The following is a 13,779-nucleotide window of genomic DNA, read 5'->3' on the forward strand; positions in this document are numbered from 1 at the left end:
CATTACAGCGCGGAACAGGCCCTTCGGCCTGGGGGACCTAGTCATTATTTGAAGTGTATTTTGAAGAAAACATTAATATTGGGAGGGGTGTCCCAGCAACGCCTTAATATTTGAGGGGTGACCCAACGGTGTCTAAGCATTGGGTGAGGTGACCCAACAGTGACCCAATTCAAGCATGCTGGGGGGAATGGGGCACTTCAAGAGCAATATTTTCCGGGAGTGTGGTTCACAGGCAGTCCTTTCATTTCAGAAATATACATGGTGTACTTTTTAATGTCAGCTTTAAGCATTTTAATTTGCAAATAATTAAAACCTTCCACATCCACAATGTGTACACAGCAGTTTGTTATTATAACTTACAAAAAAAGACAACCATTTCCTGAAGGGTTGATGCAGTAGGTTTTGTTAAATGTCAAATCTTACTGCATTTTGCTGTTAGTTTTCTCTAAGGCTGATACTGATTACATTATTTCTTTAAAATGACATAGTCATTTCAAAAATGCTCTGACTTACTGTCTGAAAGTCACATTGAAGGTTTTTTTATTATTGAAGAAGAAGCTTACTGAAATCCGTCTGTTTCAGTCATAAAATCTCTTATGGTCATCACCATGAAAGTTTAATGTTTGGAGTAGAAAGACAAGTGAAGCTCAACATGCAAATCAGTCTAATTGCTTTTTCTTTTTAGTATTAGCTCAAATTTAACACTCAATAGACTTTGATTTCTCCAGTCTTGAGCACTAATTTCTTTTTATGCTTCCAACTTCACAGTTTCTTTTTGTGTGACGGTCCTGCACTCTGATCAGGTCCTAAAGACAAATGCCTAGTAAAGAAATATTCCAAATTTGTCAAGTTTTTCCTTATTTGGAGTAAGACTCGTTTCTCCGGCCTATTCTGATAGCAAACACATTTAAGTTTAATCACAACTCCACTGGGATGATTTTTCAAATGTATGTGCTTGCCTTGGGGTCTCATTGCTGAGAGCACAAATCAAAAATCAATAGTATATCCACCAAAATATCTGATTGTTCACTGGACACAAATTCCCAATATGCAGTTTCAATGGCCAAAGCACTGCATAGTTGAAAAAAAAACTTTTGATTAAATTGGTTTATGTATATTCTCCCTTCTTTTGATCATTAGTCTTACCATTGCCATTTTCTAAATATTGATCACTGAAAACAAAATTTAAAATGTGTACATAAAGTGGATGGATATGGGTGAATCACTGAAGTCCATGCACATTTGGAAGCTGTTTGAATTCAGTCCAGGCTAATGGATTGGCAGTTCTCTCTCTTGGCTGGAACATTCAGGATGGTTTTGGTATTATTTTAATCCAATTACTCATGCTGCAGGGTCACAGCATAAAACATCCCATAATCTGGACAAATTCACATATAGACTGCAAGCTGTGCAGCTGGATTTTCATCTTAGGAAAATACTTAAGTAAAAAAATGGCACAGCATAATTCATGCCCACCAAATGGAGTTTCTGATCACCTTAACCAGCATCATGGCAGAAAGCACCTGATATTCAAAATGTACCTCATTGCAAGTGTGCCATCTTGTGCAAAAACCTGTGTTTTTTTTCCTAAGCTTGTGTAGCATACTGGATTTAAAGGTCTACAATAACTTAATGTGGTAAAATCCTGAATTTCCAATGTCTCAATTTTTTCAAGATAAGTGTATCTTTAGGCCTCTGGGGTAAACAATAAAGTTTGAGATGTATTTCTCTATGAAGCAAGGCATCAGAAAGATTGCTTGTTTGAAACCCTGCTGTGTTATCCTACAAGGATAAAGCACAACAGGATTAGCAGAGGTGGCCTGGGAAGTCATTACTGACATGACAACATCATGCGTGACATATCAGAGCCATAAAAAATTAATAAGGAAGCTGATACATGCTTGAATCGCTTTAATCCCAGTAAAAGCCTTGTATGTAATTCCTTGGTTCTGCATCTCCATTATGGTCTGTATAGTGGCATCTGAGTTTGAGGCTGCATCTTTTTGACTTTTCTTCAAATGAAAGGACTGAAGACTGGCAATAGATCTTGTTTTGAGTGATTTTGCTTCAAAGCTGAGCAAGTTGGTTTGGGAAAAGACACTGCTGTTGGACCACCTTTCTCACTACCTGATTTGGAGGAACTTGCAAAGACAAATGTAGTATTACATGTTAACGTATTGTCTTTTTATTTCACAGGGTCGGTCCACCTTGTTGTCAAACGAGGGGTCGTGCTTGGGCTGCTCTTGGAGGTTCCGGGAGTGGCCTAGAACTTCGTGTCGTTGTGTGTGCTTAATCCTGGACCAGCAGACGGGCGCCATAACAGCTCAGTGACTATCACTGCTAGCTGTGCAGATACATGGATTTGGGCCTGTGTCTGTGGAAGTTTGCGCATTCTCCCTGTGGTTGCGTGGGTTTCCTCCGGGCGCTCCGGTTTCCTCCCACACCCCAAAGATGTGCTCTTAGGCTGATTGGTGTACCAAATTAACACTATTCTCCTCTGAATCTGGCTACATTAGGGGTTCCACTCACATAAACACAGGGCAGGGTAGGTGTGGGAAGATGCGGTGGCGCAGGCTCGTTGGGCTGAAGGGCCTGTTTCCCGTGCTGGGATGTTCTTTGTTCTTTGTTCACTGCTTGTGGTACTTTCATAGAATTATACAATGCAGAAGAGGCCCATCTAGTCTGCACTGACTTGCGAGAAACTCCTGTCCTTTACTAGCACGTGACCTATAGCCTTGAATGTTACGTCATGCCATTCTGAGATATTGTTGTTTTAGACGAGACAGAAAGGGAAACACAAAGGATTGGAGAGTTGCATTGCTGATTAGGGAGCACATCACAGCTGTGTTGAGAGAAGACATGTTGGAGAGATCTTTCAAGAGATATTATGGGTGGAGCTCTGGAATAAGAAGGGTGAAGTTACAATGTCGGGAGTGGACTATAGACCTTCCAACAGCAGGAGACACCGGAGCAGATGTGTAGTAAGATACTGGAAAGTATTGAAAAAAGCAGGGTAGTTGTGGTGGGTGACTTTAATTTTCCCCATATTGACTTGGACTCCCTTAGAACTAGGGACTTGGCTGGAGAGTAATTTATTAAATGTATCTAGGAGAGCTTTTTGATATGGTATGTTGACAATCCAACCAGGGAGGGGACCATATTGGACTTGGTATTGGGAAATGAGCCAGACAGGTGATGTTTCTGTTGGGGAGCATTTTGGGTTTAGCGACCATAATTCCGTAAGATTTCAGTAGTCATGGATAAGGGCAAGAATGGCCTTCGGGTGAGGGTGCTTAATTGAGTGAGGGCCAAATACATCCAAATTAGACAGGGGAATGTGGATTGGGAACGGCTTTCAGTGGGAAAATCCATGCCGGCATGTGGAGGCTTTTGAAGGCCAGTTGACTGAAGTGCATGACTGGTATATTCATGCAAAAATGAAGGCTAGAAATGGCAGGATTTAGGAACCATGGATGACAAAGGAAATTGTAAGCACAGTCAAAAGGAAAAAGGAAGCATACGATATGTCTAGGCAATTAAAAACTGAAGAAGCCCTTGGGTAGTATAGGAAAAGTAGGAAGAAACTTAAACGTGGAATTCAGAGGGCGATTAGAAGCTTTTAAAGCAGGGTCAAGGAGAATCCCACGGCTTTTTATGCATATATTTGGAGCAAGAGGGTAACAAAAGAATAGGCCCACTCAAGGACAATGGAGGGAAGTTATGCATGGAGCCACAGGAAGTGGGTGAGATCCTTAATGAATATTTTATATTAGTATCCACCAAGGAGAACGACATGATGGATATTGAAGTCAAGGATAGGTGTTTGATCATTCTAGAGAATGTCAATATATTGAAGGAGGAAGTGTTGGGTATCCTAAATTGCATTAAGGTAGACAAGTCCCCAGGGCTGGATGGGATTTATCCCACGTTACTATGGGAGACAAGGGAAGAAATATTTGGGGCCTTAACAGATATTTTTCACATCCTCTTTGGCCACAGGCGAGGTTCCAGAGGACTGGAGAACAATCAATACTGTTCTCTTGTTTAAGGAAGGAAGCAGGATGGCACAATGATTAGCACTGCTGCCTCACAATGCCAGGGACCTGCGTTCAATGGAGCTGCACGCTCTCCCTGTGTCTGCATGGGTTTCTTCTCGGTGCTCCAGTTTCGTCCCACATGTCAAAGATGTGCAGGTGGGCTGATTGGTCATATAACATTGCCCCTTAGTGTCAGGGGGACTAGCAGGGTAAATGCATAGGGTTATGGGGATAGGGCCTGGTTGGGATTGTTGTCGGCGCAGGCTTGATGAGCCAAATGGCCCTGCACCGTAGGCATTCTATGATAATCCAGGAAATTATCGATTGGTGAGCCTGACATCAGTGGTGGCAAGCTTTTGAAGAAGATACTGAGCGACAGGATATACGCACAGTTGGAAGAAAATGGACTAGTTAGTGAAAGGCAACATGGTTTTGTACGGGCAAGGTCATGTCTCACCGACTTGACTGAGTTTTTTGTAGAGGTGACAAAGATAATTGATAACAGAAGGGCTATGGATATAGTTTATGTGGACTTTACAGTATGTGACAAGGTCCCACATGGCAAACTGGTATAAAAACTAAAATCACATGGGATTCAGGATGAGCTGGTTAGATGGATACAGGACTGGCTTGGTCATAGAAGACAGAGTGTAGCAGTAGAAGGGTATTTTTTTTTGGAATGTACGTTTGTAGCTAGTGGTGTTCCGCAGGGATCAGTACTGGGACATCTGTTGTTTATACTGTATATATAAATTACGTGGAGGAAAAAGTGGCTGGTCTGATTAGTAGATTTGTGGATGACATGAAGATTGATAGTGCCGGGGATTGTCAGAGGATACAATAGGATATAGATAGAGTGGAGACTTGGGCACAGAACGGCAGATGGAGTTTAATCTGGACAAATATGAGGTGATACATTTTGGAGGATCAAATTTAGGTGTGAATTGTACGTAGATGGCAGAACCCTTAAGAATTTTAACACACAGACAGATCTGGGCGTGCAGGTGCACCGTTCCCTAAAATAGAAGCCAAGGTGATTAAGAAGGCATAGGGCACACTTGCCTTCATCAGCTGGGGCACTGAATACAAGAGTTGGGAAATCATGTTGCAGTTATGTAAAACCTTGGTTAGGCTGCATTTGGAGTATTGTGTGCAGTTCTGCCGCCACACTACCAGAAGGACGTGGAAGATTTGGAAAGAATGCAAAGAAGATTCCCCAGAATGTTGCTTGGCCTCAAGGGCATTGGCTATGAGGAGAGTTTGAATAAACTAAGGTTGTTTTCAATGGAAAAATGGGGGCTGGGGGGAGACCTGATTGAGTCTAAAAATTAAAAGGCATAGAGAGGATGGATAGTCAGAGGCTTTTTCCAAGGGTGGAAGTATCAATTACAAAGGGAGAACAGGTTCAAGATGAGAGGAAGAAAATGTGCAAGGGAAGGTTTTCATGCAGAGGTGGTGGGTTCCTGGAATACACTGCCAGAGGAGGTGGTGGAAGCAGGTACATCAGCAACATTTAAGAGACATCAGGATGGGTACATGAATATGGAGGGAAATAGTCCAATTCAGGGCAGTAAGTTTTTTTAGTTTAGTTCTGTCATCGTGATTGGCTGTACCTTTTTTACTTTGTTCAAGTACTTATTTGGGTATTTTTTCAAAGGATGTGAGGCAATTTTCCTCTACCACTAACCAGGCAGCGCATTCCAGACCATCACCAACCTCTGGTTTAAAACAAAACATTTCCTCACATCCCCCTAAACCTCCTGCGTCTCAAACTTGTATTCATTCCCTTGTCACTGACCTTTCAACTAAGGGGATCAGCTGCTCACTATCTACTCTGTCAATGCCCCTCATAATCTGGTACACCTTGATCAGTTGCCTCTCTTTGCTCCAACGAAAACAACCCAAGGCTATTCAACCTCTCGTCATAACTTAAATGTTCCATTTCCAAGCAGCATCCTGGTGAATCTCCTCTGTACCCTTTCCAGTGCAATCACATCTTTCCTATCATATAGTGACCAGAACTACACTTAGTACTCTAACTGCAGCCTCATCAAAGTTCTATACAACTCCAACATGACTTCCCTGCTTTTGTAATCTATGCCTCGATTTAAAAAGTGTCATATGCCTTTTTCAACACCCGATTAATATGCCCTTCAATCTTCAAAGATCTATGCACAAGCACACCAAGGTGCCTTTAATCCACAGAACTTCTGAGTGTCATGCCAGTCATTGACTACTTCCTTGTCAAAATACTTCTTCCAAAGTGTATCAACTCAGATTTTCCAGAGTTAAATTCCACCTGCCACTTATCTGCACATTTGACAATTCCGTCCATATTTTCTTGTACTTCAAGACACTCCCACCTCACTGTTCACTACCTGGCCAATCTTTGTGTTATCCACAAGTTTACTAATCCTTTCCCCCTACCCCGTACTCCTCAACATCTATTTTGTTTATATAATTAACAAATAATAGGAGACCCAACACAGTATCCTGTGGTACGCCACTGGACACAGGCTTCCAACCACTAAAGCAGTCTGCTGTCACCATCCTCTGTCTCCTACAACTGAGTCAATTTTGAATCCACTTACCAAATTACTCTGTATCCCATGCACGTTTACTGTCTTTGGGATCTTGTCAAAGACTTTGCTGAAATCCATATAAACTACATCAACTGTACTACCATCATTTATACGCCTAGTCCTCCTCTTAAAAAAAAATCTATTTAATTTGTTAGGCATGATCTCCTCCTAACAAAGCCATGCCTCTCCAAGTGGAAATCGATGCTCTCCTTCAGAATTTTCTCCAATAGTTTCCCTAACATTGACGTGAAACTCACTGGTCTGTAGTTCCCTAATTTATCTCTACACCACGTCTTAAATAGCATTTTGAGGTGTATGCTGTAGGTTGTCCAAATCTCAAAAGCACATAGGAGCATAGATATCACTGCTGCACAGTAAATCATGAATTGAGATTGGGTTTTAAATCTTGATCCTCAAATATTGTTTTCTTCAGTCAGCCCAGGGCAGAGCTGCTATCTATTGAGTGCAGCAAGGAACTTTGTCACCTATATCTGTCTTCAAGAGGAGCTCCCAAAATGTGGAAAATGGTCCATATTTTCACTAATCTCACCACTGATCTTAATCAATGGGGGAGTATTTTGCTGTGGGAGCTGGTTGGACGTGAATCTAGTTTCCTGGTTGATTACAGAAAGACCCATTTTCTCATATGCTTCGGAGAAGGTGTTGACCAGCAATTCCAAACTTGTCAGTGCTTCATTGTAAACAATGTTGATTTCCCTTTTGCCCCAACAGCAAGCCAGTGATATTCTCCCTTGGAAGGGGCATGTAAGAGTGGGATCGAGAGAAATTCATTATCTCAAATATGTAACATGATTGGGCAGGAAATCTTGGTAGATGTTACTGACTGGATGGGTTGGCCCTTAATTGATGAGCTTTGCTTTAAATCAAAATCCCTGATCTGGATATCAAAATTAATGGATTATTAGCTGGAAGACCGAACTTTCTGTTCTTGTTCACAATGGATCTGGCCATGAACAAGACTGGAGAATGCTGCCTGTTAACTCTCTTTCTCTGCAAAGAAGCTGCCTATGCTGCTGAGTATTTCCAAAATTTTAAATTTTTTTCAGATTTCCAGTTTCTTCAATATTCTGCTTTCTATTGAAATGTAGTCCAATAAACTGCAAATAAATTAATTATCTAAGAACCTGTTTTTGTTGACAGCCACTATATCATGCCTGTTCTTACTAGCTACAGCACTGATTATGTGAAATGTAGGGAACAGTATTACACATGCTGGCAGCCTTGCATGAAAATAAACAGTGAAATACTCTCATCTGATTTGAATATGAAACATATCACTGGGCAGTGCCTTTGGACTAACATTTTTCTACAGATTAATGCAGAAGATGTTTTATGAAACAGACTATTTAATAAAAATGAAGAAAGATTTCAACTGATTACGGGGTCTATGAAGTTCTGAGAGACAGGGACAAGGATAGGCTCATCAGCCCATGGTATCACAGTAACAATATTGGTTAGTAACAACATGAATTGCAGGTACCTGAAGAAGAAAGCATGAAAACCTCCTTTGGAATATAAAGTTTGTCTTCTGAGTTTCTTGCCCAATCCTTCATTCCTCTCCTGCCTTTCATTGGGAAGCTGATATCACTTGACACAGCGGACACAGGTTCTCGTTGAATACTAGTAACTGAAAAGAACAGAAACAAAGTTACTGATCCCATCTCACTGAAATTGTATTAATTGGCATCACAGATTCTTATGCAGTGACATTGTGGTATTGTCAATGGATTAATAATCCAGAGGCCGGGTTCAAATCCAGTCAATGGCAAAAGATAGAATTTAAATTCGATCAATAAAAATATGGAATTACTAGTCTCATGATGACCAAGTTGTTAAAAACCCATCCAGTTAACTAAGGCTCTGTGGGGAAGGAAATATGTTGTCCTTACTGATCTAGCTTGTGTGCAACTCCATGGCCCACAGCAAAAATAATTGATTTGTAAATGCACTCAGAAATGGCTTCACAAACCATGATACTGTGCCTTTTAAGAAATGCATTTTAACCATGTTCTTTGCGGCTTTTTAAGCTGGTCTGACATTTTTGGTTTTGGCACCATGATGTCCGTACCCATACGTTTTATTGTTGCTGAAGCAATATAATGGGCATCTTGTTGATTTTCAATCTGAGTATAATGCAGTGTCCTGGAGTTTTGTGACCCTTTCTGAATTACTGGGCGAAGAATCATTGATTGTTCAGATGATATCCTGGGACTGTATTTTTTTCCTCAGGGAAAATCCAAGGGTTAGCTTTAGTTTGTTAGAAACCATTTAGACTGCAGACAGGAAGCAATCCTTTTTGCCTCTCTCTTTGGAAGATTCTGCTGTGGGTGGTTTGATAGCTAGAAACTAGAGGCAAGCAGTGGCTGTCTCTCTGCCTTGAGGTAGAATCATAAGATCCTACAGTGTGGAAGGAGGCCAGTCAGCCCATCTTGTCTGCACTGACCACAATCCCCCCAGGCCCTATCCCCATAACACAATGCATTTACTCGAGCTAGTCCCCCTGACACTAAGGGGCAATTTAGCATTGCAAATCAACCTAATCTGCAATCTTTGAAATGTGTGAAGAAACTAGAGCACCCAAAGGAAACCCACACAGACATAGGGAGAATGTGCAGACTCCACATAGACAATGATCCGAGGCTGGAATTGAACCCGGGTCCCCGGTCTCTGTGAGACAGCAGCACCAATTAGTGGGCCGCCCCGTATGCTGGAAGCTCCAGGACTGGAAAGTCAGAGTTTCAATTCGCCATCCATAGGACTGATTCACAGCAGGTGTTGCAAAGCTGCAAAATCAAACATCACATGAGCACACTTGCTTTCTGTGCTAAGCCAAGAAAGGGATGTATATTTGTAGGCATGTTTGGTTGGAACAGTGTATTTGGCTGTCAAGGTATATACTATATCATGGTTATGTTTTCTTTCTTGTTTGTAATTGGTAAAAGTTACTGCTAATTGTTTTGTTATATGTTAGCTGTATTTTGAAATAAACTTTGTTTGAGAACAGCTCCCTAGTGAGTCACTTGAAACATACCTGAAATGAAACATCTTATGTTTACATGTACCAAACTAGAAGTGCAAAACTTGTGGTCTAGGCCGACTTCATAAAACACCTTGAAGTTCTGACCTGGCTCATAACAGGTCATATGACTAGAAAATCAAATAGGAATTAAACCTGATGGACCACCAAGCATCTGTGTAAGTTAAGAAGTTCAGATTGAAGTTTCAAAGTTTGGAAGTTAAATTGTGCAGAAGTTGTGTTCAAATTAAAAATGCATGCCTTTCTGTACAGTAGTGGAAAATGTTTACCAGCTTAGGGACCTTCGAAAGAAGTCAGTCTCTGCTAAGAGTTGACTAAGTGTGCCTTTAGATTGCTGTTACCCAAGAGAACGCTAACAGTTTTTGGAGGTTCTGCTGACATTGCAAATCCCTGGAGTGTCTACATGGAAGGAAGTGTGGTGCCTCACCGATCAAGGGCTCGGAGACCGCAGCTGCCTGATTTTTGAGTATTGAGTCAACTTGACTAGGGGAATACATACGCTGTCCTGTGTGGATGTTACCGGGGTAAGCAGGTAGTGGCGAGGGTTCAAGTCCCTTGAGGGTACAGCTAAGGTTTGGAGATTGTAGCCCCTGTATAGGCATTTTTTTCAGGGTTCAGGTCCTTGGAAAACTGCAGTCCCGATTTGATTGATTAACTAATTCCAAATTGATTCAAATCTTTTTGCTGTTATACCCTGTTCGGCCACATGATGGTGCTGAGCCAGATGATCTCACGCTGCTAGAATCGTAATGTTTTAACTCTTTGTTAGCCTTTTTTTATTAGTTTGACTGTTTTGTTTGTGTGATTTTATTTTTTATCTGTGTGTCTCACGTCGGCCGGCAGAATAGAACAGATCCCCTCTTTGATCATGGGAAATTCGTTAGGTAAGGCGCATGAGTCTCCTTCAAAAGGAACACCTAGTGCATACATGTGTGTGCACTATGGGCATGAGCCACATTCTGAAATGGGTGAAGTGGGCACAGAGTCAAGGAAAAGAAAGGTAAGAGAGACGTGAGGTAGTCTGCATATATCCAGTGGCGAATGGAGATGCAGAAGAGTCCAGGAGAAGGGGTTTAGAGAATGTTAAAACATTTGAGTAACTAAGGAATTGTTGGTAACTAAGGAGATGTTAATGCCAAGTTTTTGGTTGCAGAGCGTCCTTACAAACAAACAAAAAAAAATCACTCCCTGCTGAACAGGATGATGAGGAGGAAGATTGGTCGCCCCCGTACCTTCCTTTACCAGATCCACAGTCAAGTCCAGCTGAGGCCACACAAAACCCCCTCACTTCCATATGGGTCGACTTCCCTGCTGATGTCCCTGACAGCACTATCACCCCCACCCCGCAGCTGCGAGCCCCTCAGGATTCGTCGCAGCTGCATCTTCAAGAATCCCCGTCTCATCCCAAACCACCCTCCCCCCGATGTGACAACTGCCCCTCTGTGCCTTTCCCAGACCCCGAGGAACACCCTTAGTTCCCTTAGTTTTTTCTTCTGTAGGCTGTATTTTAATAGTCTGCACTCTAAATGTAATTGGCGTAGGATACATAGCATGGTACAGGAATCTGATAAGAATGTATATGTAGAGAAGTTTTGCACAACATTCATGAATTGTTTGGGTATATTTCAAAACGCTGGAATGTCAGTGCTTGTGAATACTCTTATACCAGGTTTGCTGCATCCTGATCTGAAGAAAATGTTTGCAATGACTTGTGTTGGATGAGGGGGAAGACAGGATCTGACAAAGCTTGTTAGAGCCCTCCAGCACTGCAAATGCCAGCTCCAAAAGCAGAAGCTAAAATCGAGAAATAAAGTTACAGATATGCCGGCCAGTTGGGCAGAGGTGGAGGACACGGGCTGGGATAAGGCAATCAGCTGGCTGAGGCAGCGACACAACTGCCTGTTTCACCTGCAGTCTCCAGGGACACTGGTCCCGGGACCAAATCCATAGACTTCAGTCATACCGCCCTGCCTCCCCCACTAACTCCCTTTACCATGCACTGGCATTTAGTTTAGCCATAAATGTCAATATGTGACTTGCTGCTTAAAATATTATCGAATTTATTTGTACAATTTGCTGTGTAATGTTATTTCTGTGATGGCATTTTTTTGCTTGTTTTGATTTTCTTGGCCTTGTAAAGCTTCAGTTTTGCTGTGTTGCTATCAGTAGCCAGTATTATTTTGGAATGTAATTTTCATTTGCTAGCTATCAGCGAAGTCTGTCTTTATTTTCGCAACAGTAACTCTTGTAAGGTTTATGAAATTGTAATTTAATACAGCTGGTAATTTACTTTGTTGATTATTTTAATTCTTGCATTTGATGTATATAATTTTATCTTTATGTGTGAACATTTAATGTGTGAACAAATGTTTATAACTGCTATTACAGAAAAGACGATTACAGTAAGAAAAAATATGCAGTCATTTGGGGAACGGGATTGCTCAGTAAATTGGCTATTCAGATCCCCATGGGAATCAAAACTGTATCCTAATCTTAAACATCAAACATAAATACAAAAATAAATAATCAGAGTAATAATTTAGTTTTAAATGTATAAAATCAATTAAATGGAAAACACCAAAATTAAGAGAATGAAATAAATATTTGGTGTGTATAAATAAATACAATGAAACAATCTGAGGAACAAATGTGATAGCATGATAAGTACAAAAATGTTTCCTCTTGATGCTCAATATTGAAAGATTGGGAGCAATTTGACTTTTGTCATTTGCCTAAAATGAGTGATGTTGGATTTGCTGCTCATTTTACCGCCCTCTCAAAGTCAGGAGAGAGATGTAACTGGTGGTGAACTGTGAATACCCATTTTACACACTCCCCATAAATTCATTTCATTGATTATTTAATTTATTCAGGTACTTGTCAGTCTTGTTGCAGTTGAAATTATAAATAGTGCCAAATTGTGTCACGTATCAAATCAATTGAGTTATATCTTTTTAAGTGTTAAAATAAGCTCCTGTTATTAGCATATTAAGGGTTAATCCAAATAGACCATAGTAGGGACTGGGTTAATGAACTTTGTAATACGTGGAGAATGGTAAAAAGTATTGTACAACTTGTATCCGGCTTGTTTTCATGTATCTCAGATAGATGCAAGATCTAGGTAGAGACATCGAGGCTGTAGCTGTCCTTGCTGTTGTACACAAGTTTATGATAGTACATTCAGAAAACGCTTGTGTCTTTAATTTCGTGGACTTCTGCCTAACATAGTGAAGCTTGCATGCCATAAATATATTCATATATATTCTTTATGTACTGCTTATGTGTCATGTACCAACATATTATATGCTATACAACTTATGAACATAAAATTGCTTTGCCAGCCTGTATGTTAGCTAAGGCTAATCACATCACTGACAATTACGTCCTTGAGATAACCATGAAGAAACACCGAGGCAGCCATGTTCCCACAATGGAGGACAAACCACAGCCTGGGAACCTTCTGAGAATGAGAAGATGCATACGTGAGGGGGGGGGAGAGAGAATATAAGTATGCGCTCTTAATTTGTGTTCAGAGAGAAGCCTGGAGAAGCACTGTTAGGTACCAGGTATATCTCCCAAAAGCTTTTGAATAAACTTGTACTTTAACTTACAACTGGTCTCAGAGGTATCTTTTACCAACAACAAGACATTCTTGAGATCATCCAGGATCCACAATAAGAGCTATATGGTGTTAATTTCAGTTGTTGCCATAATGCTTATCAGTTTGTGTCAAAAGTTCAGTGCCACTGCTACAAAGATTCTATGAAATACATATATAGGTTCATGCATGGATTCCACGCAGTGAAATCAGCCATCCCCTCCAGGACCTCGCCCTCCCCTTGGCCTCTGACCACATTCTTCGGGACTTTCTTTCCCCAGTGAAATGGGGATTACTTGAGAGACAGAGACAGAGGTGACACCAAAGGCCAGCACTGGATTGAACAACTCAAAACATCAATCTGTGTCGATAGTAACTGAATGCTTATATTGATGAAAATTGTGTGCAGGCACAACTTGCTTTGGTGGCCATGAGCAAGCTTGTATACCTTACATTGTACTTCCAAAGAATGCAGCTAAATTCTTAGGCTGGACCCAGAATTCC

General features: G+C 41.1%; 1 protein-coding gene across 5 annotated transcripts in view; it reads right to left on the reverse strand.

Annotated features, from left to right (window-relative positions):
• Positions 1 to 13,779, reverse strand: part of adgrb2 (adhesion G protein-coupled receptor B2) — a 930,376-nt gene that overhangs the window by 383,831 nt on the left and 532,766 nt on the right. For all 5 annotated transcript variants that reach the window (XM_080211622.1, XM_080211621.1, XM_080211620.1 and 2 more), the window contains one exon: positions 8,121 to 8,267. In XM_080211622.1, the coding sequence (XP_080067748.1) occupies positions 8,121 to 8,267 (147 nt within the window). The remainder of the gene's footprint in view (positions 1 to 8,120; positions 8,268 to 13,779) is intronic.

This window comes from Carcharhinus amblyrhynchos, chromosome 24 (genome assembly GCF_965287045.1).
Source record: "Carcharhinus amblyrhynchos chromosome 24, sCarAmb.v2.hapA, whole genome shotgun sequence".
Lineage (NCBI taxonomy): Eukaryota > Metazoa > Chordata > Chondrichthyes > Carcharhiniformes > Carcharhinidae > Carcharhinus > Carcharhinus amblyrhynchos.